The sequence below is a fragment of the Oncorhynchus gorbuscha genome, linkage group LG26, assembly GCF_021184085.1.
Source record: "Oncorhynchus gorbuscha isolate QuinsamMale2020 ecotype Even-year linkage group LG26, OgorEven_v1.0, whole genome shotgun sequence".
Taxonomy (NCBI): domain Eukaryota; kingdom Metazoa; phylum Chordata; class Actinopteri; order Salmoniformes; family Salmonidae; genus Oncorhynchus; species Oncorhynchus gorbuscha.
This window is the reverse complement of record NC_060198.1, coordinates 10,039,836-10,066,336: the sequence shown is the minus strand read 5'-3', so window position 1 is coordinate 10,066,336 and position 26,501 is coordinate 10,039,836. Positions and strand designations below refer to the sequence as shown.

Sequence of the window (26,501 nt, the reverse complement as noted above, 5' to 3'; positions counted from 1 at the left end):
ACCCTCTCCCTTTCCTCCCACCTGCTCTCGCAGTCTCCTCCTGAACTGAGAGGCCCATCAGTCTCCCCTAGCTGTGGCTGTGAAAGGAAGCCCAAGTGGAAAGCTGCTCACTTATTGAAATGAAACCAAGATAGCTCCCTCCATCACTCCCTACGCTCCAGCAGGTCCCCAAAAAGCACTAGACCCAGCAACACTGACACTGTGGAGACTGCAGACCGATTAATTAGGGCCGATTTCAAGTTTTCATAACAATCGGAAATCGGTATTTTTGGGCACCGATTTGGCCATTTTTCTTTTTCACCTTTATGTAATCTTTATTTAACTAGGCAAGTCAGTTAAGAACACATTCTTATTTTCAATGACGGCCTAGGAATGGTGGGTAAAACGACACATTTTCACCTTGTCAGCTCGGGGGATCCAATCTTGCAATCTTACAGTTAACTAGTCCAACGCTATATACGACCTTGCCTCTCTCTCGTTGCACCCCACAAGTAGACTGCCTGTTACGCAAATGCAGCAAGCCAAGTGAAGTTGCTAGCTAGCATTAAACTTCTTTTAAAAACAATCAATCATAATCACTAGTTAACTACACATGGTTGATGATATTACTAGATATTATCTAGCGTGTCCTGCGTTGCATAATCTGACTGAGCATGCACGCATACAAGTATCTGACTGAGCGGTGGTTGGCGGCAGAAGCAGGCACGTAAACATTCTTTCAAACAGCACTTTCGTGCGTTTTGCCAGCAGCTCTTCGTTGTGCGTCAAGCAGGAGAGGGACGGAAGCTATATTGTTACACTTGCGATACTAAAGTGCCTATAAGAACATACAATAGTCAAAGGGAAATAGTCCTATAATTCCTATAATAACTACAACCTAAAACTTCTTACTTGGGAATATTGAAGACTCATGTTAAAAGGAACCACCAGCTTTCATATGTTCTCATGTTCTGAGCAAGGAACTTCAACATTAGCTTTCTTACATGGCACATATTGCACTTTTACTTTCTTCCTCAACACAGCATTATTTAAACCAAATTGAACAGGTTTCATTACTTATTTGAAGCTAAATTGATTTTATTGATGTATTATATTAAGTTAAAATAAGTGTTCATTCAGTATTGTTGTAAATCCGAGTTGTTCAAATCCCCGAGCTGCCGTTCTGCCCCTGAACAGGCAGTTAACCCACTGTTCCTAGGCCGTCATTGACTTGCCTAGTTAAATAAAGGTAAAATAAAATACATTGGGGGAAGAGGGGAGGGGGGAGAAAAAAGAAAAAAAAAAGCGGCCGATTAGTCGGTATCGGCTTTTTGGTCATCCAATAAATCGGTCGACCTCTACTGCAGAGTACACACATTACTCTGCTTTCTTCAATTGTATCTTTCAAATGCTTATTTTATTTCCTCATACTAAAAGCAGGAGAAAAACAAGATAAGTCTAGCCCACACTGTGGAACATCGCCTCAGCCTACAGACAAACACTCATTAAAGCCGATGAGAAAAACAAGTCCCGGTAACAACTAATAATAGGCAGGTAATCAATGGCCTTATTAATGCTGCTGGAGAGAAGAGAGGAGGTATTGATCCACCAACCACCATGCAAATCCAACCACTAAACTGGTCTTATCTACAGAGAGGACCTAAGAACACGGTTGTTACCACTCATCTTCATGACTTTAGCGCAGGGCCGGGGCCAATTGCATTTCAATCAGAGTCAATTCAGATTGAATAGAAATGAGATTGACCTCAACCCTGCTTACGTTATGAAACTGCATATTGTTGAAGGCTGTATTCTTATAATCTATTTGTTTTTGTAATTCACAAATCCAATTAGCTCATCAATTGCTTTATCAAAAATAAATGGTATCCCATTGCTAGCTATATTATCTATGAAACAAAAGCATTTACAATGTCAAAGTCGTCTTAGACATATAGAAAACATATAGCCTCCAGCTTTCCTTTGACAGTGTGAAACAGTGGGGTGGGTCATATTTGGTCATCACCCCATTTCAAATGGAGATTCTTACCTTCTCAATTAGCTCGCTATTGGAGTCCACTGGATTCTATCAGACCGTTCCGTGATTTGCATGATCGCCTGGAGTTTATCCATCACAGATAAAGCTTGGGTCAAAACAATCCTGTCAAATAGTGAGTGGGGGACTAGCTTCCGTTTGAGAGACACACTGACTGACAGATATGTGGTTAGGCTTAAGATACAGCGCAACGCGCCTCCGAGTCCCTCCAAATGCAATTTTCCCCTCAACATACTTATCTCCTCTTCTCAGACTGCCTTATCACACAGGGTCGTCAGTGTGTGTAGAAAGGCACACACACACACACACACACAGAGAGAGTCTGCAATCAGCGTTATACTTCCTAGAAAGTGTAACCAGAGGTACCACAAAATTCCCATCTCAAATCCTAACTTCAACTTGAAAAAGATTTCCCATTAAAAGTTTCTCCTATAACATTTGAGAAAAAAAAACAAGTTCGCCGGCTGTTAGGTTCCGCACCGCCGGCTGTTAGGTTCCGCACCGCCGGCTGTTAGGTTCCGCACCGCCGGCTGTTAGGTTCCGCACCGCCGGCTGTTAGGTTCCGTTAGGTTCCGCACCGCCGGCTGTTAGGTTCCGCACCGCCGGCTGTTAGGTTCCGCACCGCCGGCTGTTAGGTTCCGCACCGCCGGCTGTTAGGTTCCGCACCGCCGGCTGTTAGGTTCCGCACCGCCGGCTGTTAGGTTCCGCACCGCCGGCTGTTAGGTTCCGCACCGCCGGCTGTTAGGTTCCGCACCGCCGGCTGTCAGGTTCCGCACCGCCGGCTGTTAGGTTCCGCACCGCCGGCTGTTAGGTTCCGCACCGCCGGCTGTTAGGTTCCGCACCGCCGGCTGTTAGGTTCCGCCCTCCTTCAAAACTAAAAATAGAAAATAACATCTGGGGCATCTAGGGTCAAGCTGAGCTGCACGTCCAAGACACATCCCACAAAGCACAGTGACAGACCAGCCATATAACAAAAGAGTGCATTAGGCTGAGTGATCCTTATGTAAGCACACCATGGATCCTTATGTAAGCAACCTACATGCTCTGTTCAAAAGTAGTGCACTATAAAAAGGGAATAGGGTGCCATTTGGGACAACTTTTCTATGGCTTTGTTCACTTAGGAATACATATATCCATACCACATTGATCATAACTGTCCATTGATTTAAATAGTCCCGGTATGTAACATCTTAAACCCACAATTGAACCACAACCTCTTCCTCACGGCCTTCGAGAACAAACACATCAAAGTCAGTACATAACATCTAATGTCAGTGGCCAGCGCCCACAACAACCAATGAGGTTTTGCATGACGTGCATATTTTAGGAGTCGTTCCAACAGAGCCCTGTGTGGGTGAGAAAGATTCAGTGTCTTTGGCAGGATTTTGCTTTGGTAGGTTTGGCACCGTTTCAATGCCGTTGTTTTGGTGCCGTACACCTGCCTGCCTTTCAGTCAAATCGCAGAGATAGCTAACCGCTAACCTAACATACACAAGCTCATTGTGTCGCTGACACCCACAATATCAATCCATGTACCTGCAAGGCTGCTAGTGTGTGTGTGTGTGTGTGTGTGTGTGTGTGTGTGTGTGTGTGTGTGTGTGTACATGCATACATACACTGCTCAAAAAAATAAAGGGAACACTAAAATAACACATCCTAGATCTGAATTAATTAAATATTCTTATTAAATACTTTTTTATTTACATAGTTGAATGTGCTGACAACAAAATCACACAAAAATTATCAATGGAAATCAAATGTATCAACCCATGGAGGTCTGGATTTGGAGTCACACAAAATTAAAGTGGAAAACCACACTACAGGCTGATCCAACTTTGATGTAATGTCCTTAAAACAAGTCAAAATGAGGCTCAGTAGTGTGTATGGCCTCCACGTGCCTGTATGACCTCCCTACAACGCCTGGGCATGCTGCTGATGTGGCGGATGGTCTCTTGAGTGATCTCCTCCCAGACCTGGACTAAAGCATCTGCCAACTCCTGGACAGTCTGTGGTGCAACATGGCGTTGGTGGATGGAGCGAGACATGATGTCCCAGATGTGCTCAATTGGATTCAGGTCTGGGGAACGGGCGGGCCAGTCCATAGCATCAATGCCTTCATCTTGCAGGAACTGCTGACACACTCCAGCCACATGAGGTCTAGCATTGTCTTGCATTAGGAGGAACCCAGGGCCAACAGCACCAGCATATGGTCTCACAAGGGGTCTGAGGATCTCACCTCAGTACCTAATGGCAGTCAGGCTGCCTCTGGCGGGCACATGGAGGGCTGTGCGGCCCCCCAAGAAATGCCACCCCAAACCATGACTGACCCACTGCCAAACCAGTCATGCTGGAGGATGTTGCAGGCAGCATCTCCACAGCATCTCCAGATTCTGTCACATGTGCTCAGTGTGAACCTGCTTTCATCTGTGAAGAGCACAGGGCGCCAGTGGCGAATTTGCCAATCTTGGTGTTCTCTGGCAAATGCCAAACGTCCTGCACAGTGTTGGGCTGTAAGCACAACCCCCACCTGTGGACGTCGGGCCCTCCATACCACCCTCATGGAGTCTGTTTCTGACCGTTTGAGCAGACACATGCACATTTGTGGCCTATTGGAAGTCATTTTGCAGGGCTCTGGCAGTGCTCCTCCGGCTCCTCCTTGCACAAATGCGGAGGTAGCGGTCCTGCTTCTGGGTTGTTGCCCTCCTACGGCCTCCTCCACGTCTCCTGATGTACTGGCCTGTCTCCTGGTGGCGCCGCCATGCTCTGGACACTATGCTGACAGACACAGCAAACCTTCTTGCCACAGCTCGCATTAATGTGCCATCCTGGATGAGCAGCACTACCTGTGCCACTTGTGTGGGTTGTAGACTCCGTCTCATGCTACCACAAGAGTGAAAGCACCGCCAGCATTCAAAAGTGACCAAAACATCAGCCAGGAAGCAGAGGAACTGAGAAGTGGTCTGTGGTTACCACCTGCAGAACCACTCCTTTATTGAGGGTGTCTTGCTAATTGCCTATAATTTCCACCTGTTATCTATTCCATTTGCACAACAGCATGTGAAATGTATTGTCAATCAGTGTTGCTTCCTAAGTGGACAGTTTGATTTCACGGAAGTGTGATTGACTTGGAGGTACATTGTGTTTAAGTGTTCCCTTTATTTTTATATATATATACACACACACACACACGTGTGTGTGTGGAGAGTAGAACGACAACACCAGCGGTTCTAACGCACACAAGCGTCGCTCCCCCTCTCTGTCTGTCTGTCTTCAAGCCCGCTGAGCAGCAAGGAACGCCATTTTATCGGGCAGACCTGAAACTCAGCCAAGAGCTCAGAGGCTGCCGCCTGCAGCAAGAAAGTCTCGCTCTGCCCTATGCTTTCTCCCTTTCATTTATTTGCCCCCCCCCCTCGCACATTTTCTCTGAAGGGGCATAATAGGTTGCATGATAAATCAATCATATAACTATACAGAAAAGCGTGCAGTTCAGCCCTATTTTTTTCTTCTGTCACAGACACTACAACTCCACGAGCGAAACAAAATAACCCCAGAGTAGAGAGAAAGAAAGAAAGAAGAGATAAGAGCTGATGGCAGCTGTAAAGGGGGTCAGGGGTAGAGTGGAAAAATACCTGAAGAGAGTTGGTGCTGCTGCAACACCATGCTGTGAGGCGCTACAGCCATCGCCATCCTCCATTCAATATGTCTGCTACTGTTCGCTGCAAAGCATCGCAACTGCTTCCTTGACATGATGCCAAGAAATTGAGGCTGGCTGCGTAGTGTGTATGTCTACTCAACCTTGCCCACTCTTTTCCTTACAACTCTGTACAACCTTATTTCTGGTAGGCATTCCAATAGATTAGTGAGAAATCTTCCTGCGTCGGGGAAAAAGGTGTGCGCGAGAGAAACGGGGGACAAAACCAAAGCTAAGGCAACAAGGGAATAAAAGGGGACAATTCTATTCCGTCTCTGTTCAGCCGTCAGTAATGTCTAGCTGGTTCCATTCTGGTCCCAATTAGGAGGGCAGTGGGTAACGATGGTGCTCGCGGAATGAATAGCGGCGACAGAAATAAAAACACTGCTTCTGTTCTTTGGTTCTGATGCAGCTCCCTGGTACCAAAGATGCAGTGCTGTGACAGCACGCACACACACATCTACATCTACAACATCACTTCATATAGCAGCTCAGCTTCCTATCATAGAGCACTAGTCTACTACTCAGAATAAGACAAGGCGACAGTGATGCCAGTAGCCCTGCCGGGGAAACAACTACCAGGAGATCAGGCTGCTGCTGATAATGAGGATGCTACTAGCAGGTAGCCAAAAGTTAGACACTGCCTTTCTCTCCCTATGAAAGCCAGGGTGACGGGGAGAAGGGGGGAGGGGTTGACAGTGGCAAAGGGAGAGACACAGAGAGACGGCATATGTATGAAGAAAAAGAAAGACACGGTGCACCAAAAAGGATTAAGTGCCTGTAATCAACATCTTGAGCAATAGCGTAGCCTTGGAGCTAGCTGTGAAATGCAGCCAGGAGACACACGAATGGGACCGAACCGGATGCCATTATTCTCCCATTCATTCAACACTGCCAATTCACCACATTATCTCTAGCCAAACCTCACCGTGACTCACCACAAGCAATAAATGCACCATTTAATCCCATTTGTTCTCAAAATAGACCCTCTTTCCCCTTTCAGGAACTTCTGAGTTCCGGTTTCTGGGATCAAAAGATTCTAGTTTGTTTTCCAGAAATGGAGAGACAAAGAGAGAGAAAAAGAGAGAGTGGGCACAGGAGGGTTTAAAACCGGAGAGGTAGTTTCCTCTTGGTTCCCTGGCAGAGTCTGGGCTAATGAGGCCACTAGGGGCTGGAGGAGAGGGGAAAGAGAGAGAGCGGGGCTGGCATTCTCTCTAGCCTAGTCTGGCTTTCGAACGGCATGTGCTTTAGCCAACTCCATTGACTAGTGGAATCAGTGTCATTCATATAGTGCTGTGAAAAGGTATTTGCCTCCTTCCTGATTTCTGATTTTTTTTTGCACATTTGTCACACTTAAATGTTTCAGGTCAAACAAATGTAAATATTACACAAAGACAACCCAAGTACACACAAATTGCAGTTAAGTGATGATTTTATTTATTAAGATAAAAAAAGCTATCCGAACCTTCATGGTCCTATGTGACAAAGTAATTGCCCCCTAAACCTAATAACTGTTTGTGCCACCCTCGGCAACTGCAATCAAGCGTTTGCGATAACTGGCAATGAGTCTTTCACATCGCTGTGGAGGAATTTTGGCCCACTCTTCTTTGCAGAATTGTTTTCATTCAGCCACATTGGAGGGTTCTTGAGCCACAGCATCTCAGTCGGATTCAAGTCCAGACTAGGCCACTCCAAAACATTCTTTTTGTTATTGTTAAGCCATTCAGGAGTTGAACTTGCTGGTGTGTTTTGGATCATTGTCCTGCTGCAGTACCCAAGTGTGCTTCAGCTTGAGGTCACGAACTGATGACCGGAATATTCTCCTTCGGGATTTTTTGGTAGAGAGCAGAATTCATGGTTCCATCAATCACAGCAAGTGGTCCAGGTCCTGAAGCAGCAAAGCAGCCCCAGACCATCACACTACCACCACCATATTTGACTGTTGGTATGATGTTCTTTCTGAAATGCTGTGTTACTTTTACACCAGATGTAACAGGACGCACACCTTCCAAAAAGGTTCAACTTTTGTCTTGCCAATCCACAGAAGCCTTGGATCATCAAGATGTTTTTTTGTGTGCCAAAAGTGAGACACGATTGTCATTTCTGGTCAGCAGTGGTTTTCGCCTTGGAACTCTGCCATGGATGCCATTTTCGACCGGTCTCTTTCTTATGGTTGGGTCATGAACACTGACCTCAACTATGGCAAGCGAGGCCTGCGGCATGATGTCTTGCTTTTTGAGATCATTTGGCCTACTTCACTTTGTCAGACTGGTTCTATTTAAGTGATTTCTTGATTCAACAGGTCTGGCAGTAATCAGGCCTGGGTGTGGCTTGTGAAATTGAAAACTCAGCTTTCCAGAAAATGTGATTAAAAATGAAAGAAAACAAAGAAATCAGGAAGGGGGCAAATACTATCACAGCACTGCACCTCAACATTCTTCACTTACGTGGCCCTGACAACGATGGTCAAAGGAATAGCCTTACGGCTAAAGCACATTAGGCAGTGATCACTGATGGGAATACCTGGCTGAACAGTCGTCAATGGGACGTGTTACGCATTGGTCTTTATCCGCAGACAAAACAATAGCGTCTGCAACTGGAATCAAAAGAACAAATATGCCACCCCATCCAGGCGATTGAAGACAAAGCCAAGGGCCCAGGGCCAACGCATTGTAACATCTAGCCAACAGTATTCCTTCTGGCCACATGCTACGTCACCCAGGGTCTTATAGGAGACAGAGAACCATGAATGAACCAGCTGTTGTAGAGGACTGAGTGAGTTTCCCACAGCATGGCTTGCATCTCAGACCCCCACTACAGCACCTGCTATGCTACGAGAGGCCATACAGGCTGCAGCACTCACTGGGCTGTAATGCCATCAGCTGTTGTATTGGATAGGGGGGAGGGGGTTGTGTCTAATGAGGGCCACAATGGAAATAGGCTTATGACTCGTGTTTGTGTTCACTATGATTTTTTATGCATTGTTGTTCTCACTCGAGTCTTGTGCATTTTTTTAAATGGTCAGATAAAATTAATTAATTATTGAATTGGTTGATTGTGTTGGGACCATCCAGTCCTAGTGTGTTGCCAGCTGGGCCTGTGGGCAGACAGATGTGAGAGGACTTAACTGGGTCAAGGCAGTAACAGTGGATCTCCTCACTGACTCTTGTCCAGTCACAGTAGGCCTCGTGGGGCTGGAAGCGCCTGTGTCCTCTCTGTACTGTGAACCATGATGACTTCACTAGCAGGGAGGTCAAAGGGAAGCTGACCACAAAAGCAGAGCTCATCTCCATACATAGTGTCGCACATTCCGCCTGGGGACAAATTAGATTGGCCTATTTCGATACCAAAATCAAATGCATGCTTCTCAAAACTGCATCCATCCCAAATCTGTATTCCTGACTGTCAATGCCAAAACTAATGCTGTATCTCTTTCTGTAATTGGCAGTAGAGTACATCTGTAGGGGAAAAAATAAGCTATTTACGACAAGGCAGACAGACAGAGGGAAGGACAGTTGATCAGAAGCCCCCAGGGACTTAAAGCCTTCCCCAGCTCGGGCCTCTCCTGCCTGGGGCGGTGTTGCGCAGAGGGCCCCTGGGAGAGCTGTCCAGCCAGTCAGTAAAAAGAAAAAAAAGGTTATCAGACCATCAGTGTGTGCGCTTGAGTGCGTATACACACACTGCATGTGTGTGTGTGTGTGTGTGTGGCAACATTTGTAATGCCCTGTGCTGCCCAGGGCTCTGCAGAGAAATTGTGATTACAGTGATGCTGCAGGCAGCCCCCTCAGAGTAAACATGGGAGTCAGTAATGGAAGACAGCACCACAGAGGGAGGGGTAGAGAGGAGTAAAATAAAACAGTATGTGAACAGACACCCGCAGCAAACTCTTGGTCTCCCTCCGCCCTCGTCCTCTAAGTGCCGTACAACCATTCACGGTGCGGTTATCTGCATGTTCTGCATTTAACACAGGGTCAAGGCACAGAAAGGAAGACTGTAGGCTAACACAGTGGTTCCCCAGACAGCTTGCAGTGACGCCTCCACTGCCTCACTGGAGGAGAAACGATGCTGGAGACATATCTACTCAAGGCTCATATTGTTTGTCCACCCACTCTCTCTTTCGCCCTAAATCAAAGCCCCCTGGCAGGTTTCTCCGCTGTCCACAGACCCGGTCGCTGGGGAGTTATTATTTGTACTAAAGGTGACCGCGGGCGGTAAAGGTCCCGAGCGCTCTCCAATCGCCACAGCACCTACTCAGTGGCTCAACACCATCACGGCCATATTTCAATAGGGTCAAGCGAACGCCTCTCTGCAGTGCACAGAGCCCATGTAGAAACACAGGTGAACCAATGGGTCAGAGTGGAGGAGATTCTCAGAGTAACACACCATCATCAATTCCCTAATGTCAGTGCTCGAGTATAGAGAGAACAGGGGCAGTAACAAAAAGGCTATTTGGACTGACCCACAGATGGACCCATCATACGGATTTGCGATTCGCTCCCTTCTTCCCCAACCTGTTGCAGGACTCTAACACCGCAAACATTTCTCGCATATGGGCCTAAATATTTGCTGTCGACCTGGAATTTCAATTTCAGCGCACCTAGAACATTTTGGGATTATAGCTTTAATATTTCAAATATTATTCGTAGCGCTCCTAAATGTATTTGTGTGCGCCTACATTTCTTTCAAGTTAAGCGCACACGTGTGCCTTGTAAAGGTCAGCGTAGAGCCCCGTGTTGAACAGCCTCGCCCATCTCCCACGATGACCTGTGACACTTCATTTCATGGGACCAATTTAGTAACATCAGCTTCTCTATCAAGTTACACGGAGAAACAGGACACATTCCTACTGGGGAACCAGATCTAGCCAAGGAGCCACGGGTGACACTCAATAAGCAGGGAACTGACCTGTGTGGCGCTTGCCTGCGGAGGAAGAAGAAGCAGGGGCACTGGGGGTGAGCGGGTCGGCGGCAGGGGTCACGGTGAGGCTAATCAGGGCTCCGGCGGGCAGTGGCTGGCCCCTCTTCAGTAGCTGCTTGTGCTCCTGCTGGCGGAAACGCGGGGGAACCTCACGGGGCGGGTAGCGGGGGCCTGAGGACGACAACGGAGGCTGAGGTGGGGTCTGCTGCTGTGGTGTTTGCTGGGTGGTAGGGTGGGCACGCTTCCCATTGGTTCTGACTGAAGAGGATGAGGAGGGGGGGTGTGAGGCCTGGGGCAGGGTCACACAGGTGGTGGGGTGGTGGAGGGGACCGGGGCTGGGCTTAGCTGGCTCTGGAGGAGGACGCAAACAACACAGGAAGCAAGGTATTAGCTAATGCTGCACAGCACACATCACTAATCCACTGTACTTTACAAGACAACATTGTTGGTTGAATGAGGTTAGTGTTATATCCCTGATCGAGTGCGACATGAACACACTGATCATTTGAACCGATGTTCACAGGTTGAAACATTAAATGACCTCCAATCTTATAATATATATGGCAAGGTTTTAGTCTCAAAAACGTTACACCCCAAATATCTGAAAAACATGGATTGAAAACATTTCCCTTATTTACTAAGTAGAAATCAAGCAAAATGTGGTTAGCATTTCCAAAGTAGAGTCTTAGTAATAACCTTCCCTATGAGCCGGCCTGTGCTTGAACACCACCGACAAACAGCCCAGACAACATGAAAGGGCAAGTTCTCTCTCACACACACACACACACTCACCTCTGCCTGGCCCTGTGCATTCTTTGGTCTATTAGTTCCCCAGAGAGAACAGCCCTCTTATCAATCCTTGCCCAGGCTGAGTGGTATTAGCAGTCGGTACTAGCAGGACCTACTGGGGTCAGCCTACTGTAGCTAAAAGGAGCTTAGCCGAGCCCTCTGGGTGGACAGGCTAAGAGCTAACCGCGAGGGCTGGAGTGGAAAAGGCACAGAGGCTTACGGAAGCACAGGTGTGTGTGTGTGTGTGTGTGTGTGTGTGTGTGTGTGTGTGTGTGTGTGTGTGTGTGTGTGTGTGTGTGTGTGTGTGTGTGTGTGTGTGTGTGTGTCCGCACCAAGGCTTATGGAGCACAAGCGTGTGTGAGCATTAAGCAACTGCATTGGAAAGAGGTTAACACCCTACATATCTGATATGGTATGCTCCCTGTCCATGCTGAGCAGAAGAGCACGGCAGCCATATTGTCTCACAACACTTCCTGACCTCAGTGTTGCGCTGAGCTGCTACATCAGTTTGGTGACTGTGAATACTGTTCGTTGTGGTTCTATACTCCCTAGGTGGCTGCAGAGGACAATTCATAGGCCGGTTTTAAAAACAACTGGCTGGCAGCTATGCCTCAGGGGAGGAGAAAGAAAAGAGAGGAGACAACACAGACAGCCAAGAGAAGAGCGGAGAGCGCGAGAGAGAAAGCGAAGGGATTGGCACAGGAGAGATGCAGATTAGCAGGCAACAGATTAGCAGGGAACAGATGTCACTCTCCTGGGAACACGGGAGCTACTGTCAGGACTCGTGCCAAGACACGCATACAAATGCACACAATGACATTCGAGGTCATATCAGTCTGACCAATTAGGACAACTGCAGCTTTTCTGTCATTGGTTCATGTTGACCAAGTTGAGACCCCAGAGATATCTAACAGGGTGGGACTGTGTAGAATCCCACACAAAAGAACAGTAGAGGACTGATGTGGCTGACTAGCTTGTCCTGCGCTACAGCAGCGTTGGGTTAAAGCAAACACTGCAGGCAGGCCCACGTATTCCCTCTGCCTGCCAATGGCCTGTCCCACTGCCAACACAGTTTCTATAAAGAGAGCACCCTCTGCACATGAGCTGTGCAACCCTGTGCCTCTGACACACACACTCTCAATATTCTTCAAATACGCGCAGACACAACCAGGCATACGCGCAGACACAACCAGGTTCTCGCACTCACACAAACTGCATACTGATCAACCTCCCTCTCTGGTCAGAGCTGGACCCTCCAGCAGCAGGAGCTAGCTAGCTGGTTGGGAGCTGAGGCAGGCAGTGGGTGACGCACACAACTGATTGAATTCAGCCCCCGCCCGCCTGACGCAGTCACAGCCAATCAGCAGGCAGGGTGCTGCGTCCTCACAAACCCACCCCATCCCTCGGCTCTAGCCCTCTCCTTCATCCTACTCTCTTGCCTTTCACATTGCCCACCCCATCCCTCGGCTCTCTCCCTCTCCTTCATCCTACTCTCTCTTGCCTTTCACATTGCCCACCCCATCCCTCGGCTCTCTCCCTCTCCTTCATCCTACTCTCTCTTGCCTTTCACATTGCCCACCCCATCCCTCGGCTCTCTCCCTCTCCTTCATCCTACTCTCTCTTGCCTTTCACATTGCCCACCCCATCCCTCGGCTCTCTCCCTCTCCTTCATCCTACTCTCTCTTGCCTTTCACATTGCCCACCCCATCCCTCGGCTCTCTCCCTCTCCTTCATCCTACTCTCTCTTGCCTTTCACATTGCCCACCCCATCCCTCGGCTCTCTCCCTCTCCTTCATCCTACTCTCTATTGCCTTTCACATTGCCCACCCCATCCCTCGGCTCTCTCCCTCTCCTTCATCCTACTCTCTCTTGCCTTTCACATTGCCCACCCTCTCCTGTTCCGCTTCTACCTCCGCTCAGCCATTGCATTCTCTCCCTTCAACCGGTCCCTCCCTCCCTTTCTCTGGTGCTCCCCCCGTTCATCCAATTCAGCCTCTCTCATTGTTCACTGCTGCTCTGAATCCATTAGAGGAAGCAGATGGACTGCTGGGCTGTTACTGCTCACACAGAGGCCAGCAGCCTCTCTCTCACACTATGAATCACAGCTTCTATGACGTAGGGGGGGGGGGGGTGTACGTTGTGAGTGTGGATAGCCCACATTATGCGAGTGTGTCGGGGGTTCGGTGTGTGTTCCATTCTCTTCTCCAGTAGCCTCTGTTTATGACAACACGGGTGCTTTTACAACACAATGAAATAGCTATTAAAGCACTATGTGGTGTGTGTAAATGATCACAGTTCATCTAGTCTATGTGAAATTGCTGTTATTCCAGCCAACTGGGTAATGTGTAGCCATCTTTGGAATAATCTCGGGAGAGAGTAGGTGTGTGTGTGTGTGTGTGTGTGTGTGTGTGTGTGTGTGTGTGTGTGTGTGTGTGTGTGTGTGTGTGTGTGTGTGTGTGTGTGTGTGTGTGTGTGTGTGTGTGTGTGTGTGTACGAGAGAGTGTGTGTGAGCATGAGTGGCGGTTACGATGCGATAGGACGTCTCAGCTCAAAACAAAGCGATTGAGCAAAACATTAGTCTTTTCCTTTTTGGGGAAGAGTTCCTTTTTAATCCATAACGGACGCTAAAGTGCTTTGTGGGAGATTTCCGAGGCGAGGGGAAACCAAATCCCTTCACCAGGATGAGAGAAAGCCATCTTAAAATGCCGTCTAGTCAAGTACCCTAGCACCATCATTTGTGAGATAATTCTTTTTTTTTTTATATATATGGGAGATTCACCTGCATATCTGATGGGAGAGATAGCAGGTGATACGTGTGACACTGTCATACACCAAAGACTTAGAGGGGAGATTGAGAGATAGTAGGAACACACAGAAAGCGAGAGGCACAGTAAAAGGTAGAGAATGAAATAGGCAATGAATGGAGAATGAGCGAGTCAGAGAATGGTACACAGAATCAGAGAGCGCAAATGAGTGTGAGAGCGAGATGGGGAGCAAACAAACTGCAATACTAGACCCTTTGGGGGTCGCTAAAGCCTTAAAAACACTATGATGTTCAAAGGAGAGTCAATTAAATAAACCATTATAATGAGACGCACTGTAAATTCCATTAAACCCTCAATGGAGAATCCCTCCTAGCCAAAGGTGTAATTATGGCCTCCTGTCCCCCACTCTCAATGGTTAATTACACCGAAAGAGAAGAAAAAGCCTGAACGAAAAGGATGATGGTCAAGAGGGCAGGCCCTGGTGCATAAGGAGCCATTGTGATTGGCTCGGTTATGGAGTGAGCGCGCCTGGCTTTGAAGGGTTCTGGGAATCGCCCAGGTCAGAGGTTAGCTACGTGCTGCCACTGTGTGAGGACACATTTTAATACGTGACTGTGTTTACAGCGGGGTAGGGCTGTGTGTGGAACACACGAGTGGACTACAGAAGAGGTTTTTCAACCTCTTGTAATTGAGTTTACACGACTCTCATTGAAAATCAAACGTTATGAGACTTCATGAAAAAGACACATCCAAGAAACACGTTGGAAACTGTGATGTGGCGGAGATTTAACTAAACCATTTGACTGATGAGGCGTGTGTGTTTAGTGGCCTTGTTTAATGTGCATACAGGGTAGTTGAGAGAACTGACAGTACTAAAGGTTAAGAGGGGCTATAGATTTTAATGGTAGTGAAGGAGCAGTAGCTTTGAGTTGGGATGGTTGCTTGTTAAGATACACCCAGACAGTGTCTTGTGAGAGTGCGTACCATTTGGGGGGGGGGTCCTGAGGTTCCATCTGTCAGTAGTAAACCCTGTAGCGGGTCAGAGAACCCCCCCACACAGACTAAAAAGGCACAGCTTTCCACCCCTCACCCTTCCCTGGGTACTAGGCCATCACCATGGAGATAAGCACTGTTCCCATGCCTAATGCACCTCTGCTCTGTGGGCCTCCTGTGACCCCCCCCCCCCTCTCTGCAGTGTCGACCCATTCTCTCCACACTTTCTAAGTGTTTTTGGAGTCTGGTTGATCCATAGAGACTATTCATAGAGATGGCTTGTTATAATTCACTATGGGTAGATAACACCAAGTCCCACACTTAGATAGGATTCAGTCAGTCTTTCCTTATCCATACAGTTTATCCAAAGTAGAAGGTTGCCCAAAGACTGATCTAAGGTCAGATGTGTATTTTCTACACCTTATGGTGAGAAGGTAAGCTGATCCTCGATATGCGCACAAGGACAGCTTCTATCCACGTGCCTTAGGAGTCGGGTGTATACCACCGAGCCAATGCTTCCCACGTAGATATGATGAGTCAGTAAATCCTCGTCAACACACAAAAGAAATGGCTGAATGGTGGTTTGGACATGAAGAGGCAGAACCTGAAGCAAAAGACTGCCTCTTCCAGACACACCAGGAAGTCCCTGCACAGCAACACACACCCTCTCCACCATACAAAGAAGCCTCTTCGTTAAACACCATTAACATCAGCAAATACACTTCACTATTAATCTGCCTTTAAATGTGACATGAGCCCTCTCAGCTGTGGTATAACTGGGGGGGGGTATTGAATTGCCTCTTCTGTCTGCAGCGTGTGAGTGATAATCCAACATGAATACATGCAGAACCCCCCCCCCCCCCCCATCTCTTTCTCTCTTTGTCCCCTCCCTTCACCCCCTCCTCTCCACCCCTAATCAACCCCCTCGACTTGACATGCAAGCAAAGAGAAAACAATTATCCTTCGCATCCATAAATCCACGGGACGTAAACCAGGACCCAGTCACTCACTATTAATTTACAGAGTATTTATTAAATGTTGCAGTTCGACACAGGAAGGCGACGGCGCCCCTCCCTCCCGCGGGAAAGTCAATTATCCCCCAATTAGATTGCGATTCAAGAAATACGACTAAAAAGTGTTGACACAATTAATTGAATGTGAAATCGCAAATTAATCCCAATATGCATATGACGACGCGATGTCGTCCGGTTTCCCGTGTGGAAATAATGCAGTTCTCCTGTGGCCGCGGTGACGCCGTGTAAATATGTCAGTCACCGTGGCAATTGGTGGGTCGCCATGGTAGCAGGGCAGGGGGTCTCCCGGGAAGGGGAGAAAACAGCATGGGTAACGGTGTCCTCATGCTTCCCACCCGAAAACAGTTCGGAAGAGTACGTGCATATAATAAATAATACGACATTGTTTCTGTTCATCGTTTTTATTTGGTAAGGTTATTTTGGGGCAGTTCGATGCACATAATTGTTTTTTCTTCCAGAGGCAAGCCAAAGTCAGTAGCCGATGTCCACGCCCCTTCGTCGGTGATTGGTCAACAGTAGGGATTCAACGAGAGACAACGCTTTTTCCTGCACATTTCCTCATTGAGAAATACTGCACCAAACGTCATGCTTAGATGTAAAAAAATGCACAACTAAGAGCTCTCAGATTAATTGTGGCTATTTTAAGGAAGTGTATACTGGCGACAGCGTCTCAAAATGGACAATGCGGACTACTATTGCCGCCCTTTTCTCTTTTTCAAGCGAATGTCTTAAGGGAGTATTCAAGCACATTCGCTCGGGTCGCCTAGCCGACTTCGGCTAGCAGCCAGCCGAAATGAAGCATGCCGACGCCTTAATGGGAAATGTAGATGGGAATTTGACACTCATTACATTTAGTTCCTCAACACTTTAAAAAGGCAGGCGCTGTTGTTCTGATCACACCAGGGCTGGGTAGAGAACGAGTCACGTGTACCCGGGTATTACTGATGGCTTTCGCTCACGAAAACTCGGAAGCAGCCACCTGTTTCCATGAATTGCATTTGCATCACTCTGGGCCAGTTCCGTGTATTCTCATAACTTTTTGAATGTGTGTGTTTACGTGTGCATACAGAAAGTTAGTGTGGCAATGGATTTAAAAGCATATCCTTGCCTGGGAAGTTCCACACTAAGCATTTTCTCCAATTACAGGGAGAACTGGATTGAAAGTCTCCCGGTCCCTGTAGGGATGGGGGAGCTAGGTGTGTGTGTGTGTGTGTGTGTGGGGGTGGGGGGCATTGTGCATTATTGTGTGTGTGCGCAGCACGATGGGGTTTGATTGTGGGGAATAATCAGCGTTCACCTGCCCTCCATACTAATAGAGGGCTGAGGCGCTCTCATTCTACCCCAACAGGGACTGCCTGGATGGGGGACGTCTGGTGGCTGGTCCCCGGTCTCACTGGAGCTCCATGGCTAATGGGGGGAGGCACAGGAGTTAATTCCGCAGCGCCTTATCTAATTTTCATACATATGAACGCGCCAGGCAAGATCGATTACCACAAACAAATTGAAATGTGAGAGGAAGGGAGGAGGGAGAGGTGATGAGGCTGGGGGGGGGGGGGGGTGTACAAACTTCTTTGTTCCACGTTATGTTTGAGTGATCATTAATATGAATGAAGAGACATCACAGCTGCATACTGATTTGCCCTCACACACATGGATGCTAACTGAAGTAAAACAGTCATATGCTACTTAGTGGGCCCTGCAGCAGATTAAGCGGAGAGCATTTTCTCTTGCTTACTTTGAAAGTAGGCTGTACGGTGTCCATTTATTAGTTTCAGCTCTACAAGTTCCTTTTTGATCATATTCTCTGTAGGCTGACGCTTGAACACACTCACCCCACTTCCTTTCTCACTCACCCACTTCCTTCCTTCCTCCCTTTCTCCCTCTCAGATTTTACACCCCTGTCATTTGACTTCAAACTAACCTTCTCAGTCTATTGAAAGACACCCTCAGTCACCCCTCGGCTTAAAATGGTCCCTTCACACTGGGTGACTCACCAACACCAGACAGAGCAGAGTCTACCCTCCCCCCACAGAGATATTGAGACAGACCTAAATGAGGTCAGAGGTCAAGAAAGGGCCATTGACCTCTACACAACGCCAACGGACCAATCCCCAATGGCTATTGGCGAGGGCCGTTAGTTAGCGGTTAGACCGCCTGGTGTGTGTTGGGGCCGATCCCTGGTAACACAAACACACACCTTTTAGAGGGCGAGGTGCTGACCAATGCAACCTGAACAGATGCTCTAATTGGCTTTAGAGTGGACCAAAGCCCTGGCCCCCATCTGTCTAATGCCTGCCTGCAGGGGTTTAACACCTACACGCACTAACAACGACCCCCTGGCTTCTTCACACGCAATGACACAGATTGTTCACACACGCCAGACTAATTCGTTGGCTAAATACAATAGGAAACGTTTGACATGGGGGACCAAGTGGAGCAGCAGTCTAAGGCACTGCATCACCACAGATCCTGGTTCGATCCCGGGCTGTATCACAACCGGCCGCGATTGGGAGTCCAATAGGGCGGCGCACAATTGGCCCAGGGTCGTCAGGGGTTGGGGGAGGGTTTGGCCACCACTGTAAATAAGATTTTGATCTTAATCGACTTGCTTAGTTAAATGGTTAAATTAAATAAAGTAAAAAAACACGCCAAATGGAAACGGACGCAGAAATAGCAAACATACTTCACATACTACCGATGTGACCACACATGCTGCTGGGACAGCGTGGATCAAGGTACCGTGAGGCAAGATGCCCCTTAAAGACTGTCGCTCCTGGAACTGACTGAACTCCTTACCATCCCCATTCATCCCCAACCCCCCCCCCCCACTGTTAGGAGCTCCCACCTGGGTGCCCGCCTCACAAATCATTGGCCAGCACTGCTGATCTCAGAGGAGTAGTCACTGTGCATCAGTGTGTGTTCGAGGACGCTGGACTGACTCGATAGCTGTAGGTTACAGGGGCCCTGCTACTACACAGCCCTTGTCTGTATATATACACACACCTTTATGTGACCTCCCTTAATCAGAGCTGATTAGGGCCGTGTGGCTCAATCATTTTCAAGTATTTCAAACAAAAAGAAAGAAAAGCTGTGCGGCTATGAGTGGCAGTTAGTCATTCCACTCACCTTTGGTTTTCAGGTCAGCAGCCTAGAAGACACACAGGGAGAGAGAGAGAGAAAGTCAACAGCTGTAAACATGTTGCTTTTGTTCAATGATTAATGTGTAGCTAGCAAAAAGGCACGTCATAAAAGTTTGTCATTAACTAAAACATTAGCGCATTACAGGAAGCAACGTGTGTACTTTTACACAACAGGAAAAGAAACTGTTAAACTCATAATCAAAGTAAACATGAGAAATTATGTTCCCAGTAGATCATTACAATTGCAGGCTGCCAAATTGGATGCAGCCCACAAATCACATATATACATACAACAAATGGCTAAACATCTCAAATGAAAATCCGATTGAAATGAGTTGAAAATGTAGGGCTCTGAGACATTGAGACACAACTGGCAGTAGGCTGTGTGGGCCTGACGAGACATGCAAGGTAAAACACCTCCGTCTTCAAGAGCAAAACAACCCCACCTGGGAAGACTGCTAGAAAGTGCCTTGGCATGGCTGCTGGCTAGTGGAAGTGATAACTACAGACTGTCTATATGGGATTTTGTCTATATGGGAAGTGATAACTCGATCAATATGGGATTTTTGGGTCTGATTCTAGGGAGGCAAAGGTCACCGATTACCGATATACGTTCCAATGTTTTTTTGTTTTTTTTTAGGTGGAGGAATGAAAAACTTTTTTTTACAGATGCTATAAATTATTATTTATTAACTAAATATAAAAATTTATATTATTAAAATATCATTTTAGTTGTGGTTTATATAACCACCAAAAAGCCACTATATCCTCTATGAATACAAAAGTAAATACAAAAACACTTGTTCAGTTGACCGTAGGTACAACTAAAGCACCATAAGCACATTAATAAAAAAGGCTGAAAGTTCCTAATGTCGCCACTAGATGTCAGCATTTGAATTGAGTTGATTCCCTACAGTGCTTTACAACAGGTAAATAAAGAAACACTATGGCAACCTCGCAAAGCACACGCTAGCTGTACATTATAAAAAATGTTCTTACTGAAACCATAATGTGAATTATAATGTTATTCAATACAATAATGTATGTATTTGGCTATATATTTCAACAGCAAATGGCATGCGCTGATGACTGAAAACGCTCATGCTGGAAAATGCTTGCCGCACTGGTTTTACATTTACATTTTTTACATTTAAGTCATTTAGCAGACGCTCTTATACAGAGCGACTTACAAATTGGTGCATTCACCTTATGACATCCAGTGGAACAGTCACTTTACAATAGTGCATCTAAAGTTTTAGTCACACATGTTCACAGATATCTCAGATATCTCACGCATTAGTCAGTGTTCACTCCGGCGTCAGTCCAGTGTTTGCGCATATGTAGCACAGATTGCTAGCTAGAAGAACTACATAAGTAGCGCAGACTGCTAGCTAACTAGCTAGGCTAACTACCGTGCTGGCTAGCTAGCTAAATGAGCACACGATGAGGACAGTGCTCCTTGCTTGGTAAAGGGTACATTGAGTATTTACTCATTTAAATACACCGTCGCTGGCTGTGGAAAGCCATCATGCCCACTATCTCGCGTCCTGGCGGGCTGAAGGATGTTCAAGGAGTAGCTCTTAGAGCGCCCTCTTCGGGCAAACATTGAAAACGTTCCTTCTACGTATATAATATCAGCGCATTTGTCCGATAATAATCGGTCAACCGATTTATCTGTCGGGCTCTAGTGTATGTTTGTGCATATCATTGTGTTTTTATATGCCTGTGTGTACAATTGTATGAATGTGCGTGAATGGCGTGTGTCTATGTGCGACAGCAACATCTCCTTGGTTACCAGAGCCAGGCTCTAGTGTTTCCAACAGAGCAGTGTGTGTAGCTACCGTGCCAGCTCTAATCGGTCTTTAAATAGAGTCTATACACCTGGCAGTGAGCTGCCTACAGGGTTACGGGCTCTAGGATAATCCACGAGGATAAACTAGCGAGGTACTCCCACACTCAGTCATATAGGGACTATACTGAACACACCTACCTGGGGAAGAGGTGAATGGAGGAGAGGGGGGAGGGAGAAGGTGTAAACTGATGGAGACATTTTTCAGAAGGAGGTACTCGGTTTGAGGAGAGCGCGAGACAGAGAGACAGACTTAACACACACAACTCACCTGTTTCTGAGCAGCTTCCTTCTTGGTCTTTTCTTGCTTTTTATTTTCTTCCATCAAATGGTTCTCTCTCGTGTTGTTAGCGTCTCTCAGCTGCAAACAGAAAGGGAGAGGTTTTCAGAACAGGGCAGAGAGGAGCAGCAGGCTTTACGTTCAGAAACCTAGCGCTACAATTTCCCTTTCATCTGCTTAGAGGTCAATGTCAGAGCTAGCAAACACTTTCCAGAGAAGACCTTCAGACGCCAAGCACATTCAGCATTGCAGAAGTAACACATCGATTTGCTTCTTAAATGCAATTTCCTTCATGGCTAGAGAGAGATTGGGGGTGGGGGGGAGATAGAGAGACACCTGGAAACTGACAGAGGGAGAAATGGGGGGGGGGGGGGGATAGAAAAAATAGGAAAGAATGAGAAAAGAACAAACTCAAAACCTTTCCCAAAGTCTGTCTGCAGTGGTCTGCCAGGCAGCCAAAGGAGAGACCAGATAGCTGGAGAGCCAGCGAGAGAAAGTGGTTTATTTAAGCCTTAATTTGTTTTGGCTGAAGTTTGGTGACGGTTCCTGGAAACTATTAAAGGTATGAAGAGAGGACTGGGGGAGCCTGTGTGTGCGTTTGTGTTTGTGTGTCTAAAGCCTGCTAATGCAGGTTAGCTATTCCAATCTGGTCAGTGTTGCCAGCTAAGTAAGTGCCACTCACTGTGGACATTCTGGTTATCATCTGGTCAATGGGGAAACTCAAGTGTGGGCAATACTAGACACCTTCCAAATGCCTGGTTGTTTCTCTCACTGCAAATCCAGCATACTATCGTGGGACTCTGGGATCTCACTGTACTCTTCAACTCCCTCCACACACACACACACACACACACTCGGGCATTGTGCTCTGTCCTCAGGAATACGAAGGGCATAAACAAACACACACAGGAGCTGACCAGAGTTCCTCCAGCCTCAGACAAAGTGTCTGCAGATCGTGTCCATAGGGGCCTGCATATGAATACATTGATGAATTATCATAATAATGAACGGAGAGTAATGACAGGCACGTCTCCCGGTGTGGTGCCTGTTCGTAGGGGAATGGAACTGTCAATCAAAGTGACAGGCAGAGGCAGGCTAAGAGTGAGTAATGGTGGGGAGGAATGTCCACAGGGACAGCCATGTTCTGACACAGAGAGAGTGAGGGGCCTGTTGCCTCAAGTTAAGGGCAACCAGTGAACAAACACCATTGTAAATACAACGTGTTTATTCATTTTCCCTTTTGTACATCATTACAACACTGTATATAGACATCTGAAATGTCTATTCTTTTGGAACTGTAATGTGTAATGTTTACAGTAATGTTTACTGTAAATATGTTATTGTTTATTTCAGTTTTGTTTATTATCCATTTCACTTGCTTTGGCAATGTACACATGTTTCCCCATGCCAATAAAGCCCCTTAAATGAAATGGAGAGAGTGCAAGAGAGGGAGACAGACAAGAGATTGTGAGAGAAAGAAATTGGCAGGCATGGCCATTAACAACTGTCAATCTACAGTACAGCTAGTGTACTGCTTAACAGTAGGGAATACTGAAAGAGGACGAATACAGCTGTAATGACTGAGGGAGGACAGTACAACTCACTATCAAACACATTCATTTTTAGGGGGAACTGTGTGTGTGGTGCACTAGTATCTAATCAGGCAGAAAGGCCGGTTGGTTCTCTGCCTGGTAATAAGTAGAAGCTCAATAGTGTCTCCTCTCTCAGATCTGCCTATTAACCAGACCAGCGCTCCTGCAGGGCGCTAACAATCCAATAGCCCCATAGGCTACCACTCCCCCTTCACCAGCCCCCTACTACCCCCTCGACCAATCACAATGCCCCGTCAGTCTAACTGGCATCTCACCCCACCATCCCCCCTGCTCTGATATTCCTTGGCACCAGTCCAAAAAGTAGGAAGGGAGGGGGGCAGGCTAGCTGGCACTGTTCTGAATGTTGAAATAACCCTCGGAATAGAAAGGGGTGGAAGGAGGGGGAAGGGGACATTGGATCGGGACATAAAAATATCCGGCGGAACCCTTTGTGTGCTGGAATTTTCAGAAAGAGAGCTTCCGACTCAGTCCATCTACTGCTTCGTGACTACTAGCCTACCGCCGTCCTGGCTGTTGTTAACATGGGATCTCCCATACAGCCCATCTGGTGGGCCAGCTCATGACGGAGGAGACGGAAGCGGGGGAAGGGTTATGACAATAATAGCACACCGCTCGTATTTATTTATTGACCTCATAATCCTAGATAATACACGGTTAAGGAAACTGATAAAGGATGATGGTCGGTCTATTTTGGTAGCAGGCTAGTAGAGGTTGACTTAACACACCACGCGGTACAGTACAACCACCTGGCTGGTCCTGTATCCAAGATCACAACAAGCCATTGTTCACTGCTGTGCCCCACTCCTCCATAGGAGAAGCATTGGAAATCGAAACCTAATTTATTGATGTGCAGCCTATATTTTGGGTAATTACAGGACTCGTCTGTAAAAGAGACCGTGGTCTCAGCACGACTTCCGGTCAAACTAAAAGGTTAAATAAAACATTTAGCCTATGTCGGCTATTCCCAAATATCATGCCACAGATATCACTTTCTGCACCGCAGCACAGACCAAATGAAAATCATTTATTGTTATTGTGCCGAATGTCCACTAATGTCCGTCATAGAAATGGATTCAATAGAACAGGCATCCCCATTCAAGTCAATGTTCTACTCGTCTGGTCTGAGCCAGAGATTTAACATGACAGCACGGTGCCAGTGCTCTGTCCCTAACAGAGTCTTAGTGTTGTAACTGTCTCACACTAAACCCAAAGTAGTTGCCGTTCAATCTAAATCCTAGAAAGCACAGTACAATTTGAAGATTTAACAAGCAGCTGGGCCTAATCCGAAAAGAGCCAAAAAAGCAGCATAATTGTGCCGACTAAGACAGAGACTGTACTGTCTTCAGCTACGACGCTGAAGCAACCGCTCTGGCTGCCCCAGGAGTTCCTCCTCACAGGAGTTCCCTCCAGAGACAGGACAGAGTCACAAGGGGTGGTGGTGAGCATGGTGCCCTGCTTCTCACTTCTAATTACCCTCAAGGGAGCCAGGTGAGAGGAAGAAAACGAGAAAAGCAAAAGGGGATGAGAGAATGAAAAGCGAGAAAGAGAAATGTACAGTATAGATGATGAAATAGCATTGTTGTCCAATGACAGAACAAGACAGAGAGATAGCAATGCAGACAGAGGGGGCACCAGTTCAGGGGAAATGACAAGGGCAGTGTGACTGTGCCCTTGTGTCCCCACTGAGCTGCTGACACCGTCACCCCCAGAGTCAGGCTGACACGCAACTTGATCCCCAGCCAACCCAACACCTGCCTGGCAGAGGCACCCCACACAGCGAGCGACAAGCTGACATACTCTGGTGAAGCAGCGCTCTCTGAACCTGCCTGGCACTCCAGTCTAGTAAGTCTATACAGTGTCATATGCCTGTGTTGGATACTGTGGAAGACCTATAGCCTAGATACATGTATATCGCCCTTCCCCATGTTTCTGGATTACACTCTTCTCATATACAGATGGATTTGTTGTGCAGCTTTATAGCACACGTCTAACAATTGTGTTTGGATAAAAATAGTAGCGGAGTTGAGCATTCAAGGGCGTCGCATTGCAAAGGTCTCCTTCCATCTGTGTGCCGCATATAAACTCTGCATGACCAGAATCAAAGCAGACAGAAAGCATAACAGGGAGGAAAGACTTATATGGTCTGTGAGGATCCTGCTATACAAAAATAGCAGCGCTTGTTAAGAGGGATTAACTGGTGTGTGTGTGTGTGTGTGTGTGTGTGTGTGTGTGTGTGTGTGTGTGTGTGTGTGTGTGTGTGTGTGTGTGTGTGTGTGTGTGAGAGAAAGAGGCACAGCGGCACAGGGAGTCTGAGACATGTTCACAGAGAGATGCGGGAGCTGCTGCTCACACCGGGGAGGAAGAGGGGAAAACCGGAGGATGAAAAGACAGGCAGAGCAACACCAATTAAGAACGACAGCCGTCGGGAGAGGGCGATAGGAGAAGAGAGCAGAGGGAGAGGGCGATAGGAGAAGAGAGCAGAGGGAGAGAGGAGAGCAGAGGGAGAGAGGAGAGCATCTGTGAAGGGAGAGCGAAAGCTCACTGTGGAGCAGAGGAAAAACACAGCAAGATAGAGGAAGGCGAGAAAGAGAGATATGGAGAAAAGAGAAGCTTAATTATATCCACGCACCTTGGGTGAGCAAGCAAGGAGGAGAGCCTGAGGAGAAGAGGGGGCGAGAGAGTGCGTGCGAGAGAGAGAGAGAGAGAGAGAGAGAGAGCCCGGCTCAGGCTGTAGGGCAGTGTGCAGAGCAGAACTAGACGTCCCTGACACAGAGACAAGGTTGCCACGATGGCCGCAAGGCAAACAGTGCTGCGGCGTGCTCCGGAGCCCTTCCGGCTAACACTGCACGAACAACGGAGCAAAGCCATGGAGGATGAGGAAGGGAAGACAGGGGGGTGAAGCCACCAGTCTCCACCCCCCTTCCTTTTGCTTTCCTGCAGCCAGGCATTAGAAAAGCCACAGCTCTCCTGAGCCCTTTCACACGGCCATTATCCAGGGTGGCTAGCCACAACCTGGCTGGAGAGTAATAAATAAACAGCCACTATTAAAGAATGAGGAGACTAAAGTAGTCTTAGGCTGTGTCCAAATTGGCACCCCATTCCCTATATAGTGCACTGCTTTTGGCAAGAGCCCCTACTCCCTATAAAGTGCACAGCTTTTGACCAGCTCTGGCACGAGCCTTCGTTTAGTCGGGCTTACACTTCTAAATGAATGACATGTACCCATTGATTCTTGAGAAATATACTTATAAATGCCTCATGCCCGTAGTTTAACTGTCGTACCACATCAGAACCAAAAATAAGCTTGTTTTAATTCAATGTTTGTAAACAAGTAAATGTCATGGGTGGTCAGTCCTTGCATCCATAGCTCTGTCTATGAATTTGAAGGTGGTTACATT

At 47.3% G+C, this 26,501-nt stretch overlaps 1 protein-coding gene across 1 annotated transcript in view; it reads right to left on the bottom strand.

Moving 5' to 3' along the window:
• The window catches only part of LOC124016060 (trinucleotide repeat-containing gene 6C protein-like), a 67,900-nt gene that overhangs the window by 33,822 nt on the left and 7,577 nt on the right, over nt 1–26,501 (bottom strand). The window contains 3 exon segments of the mRNA XM_046331582.1: nt 10,629–10,991; nt 19,348–19,369; nt 21,482–21,571. Of these exon segments, the coding sequence (XP_046187538.1) occupies nt 10,629–10,991; nt 19,348–19,369; nt 21,482–21,535 (439 nt within the window). The 5' untranslated portion in view covers nt 21,536–21,571.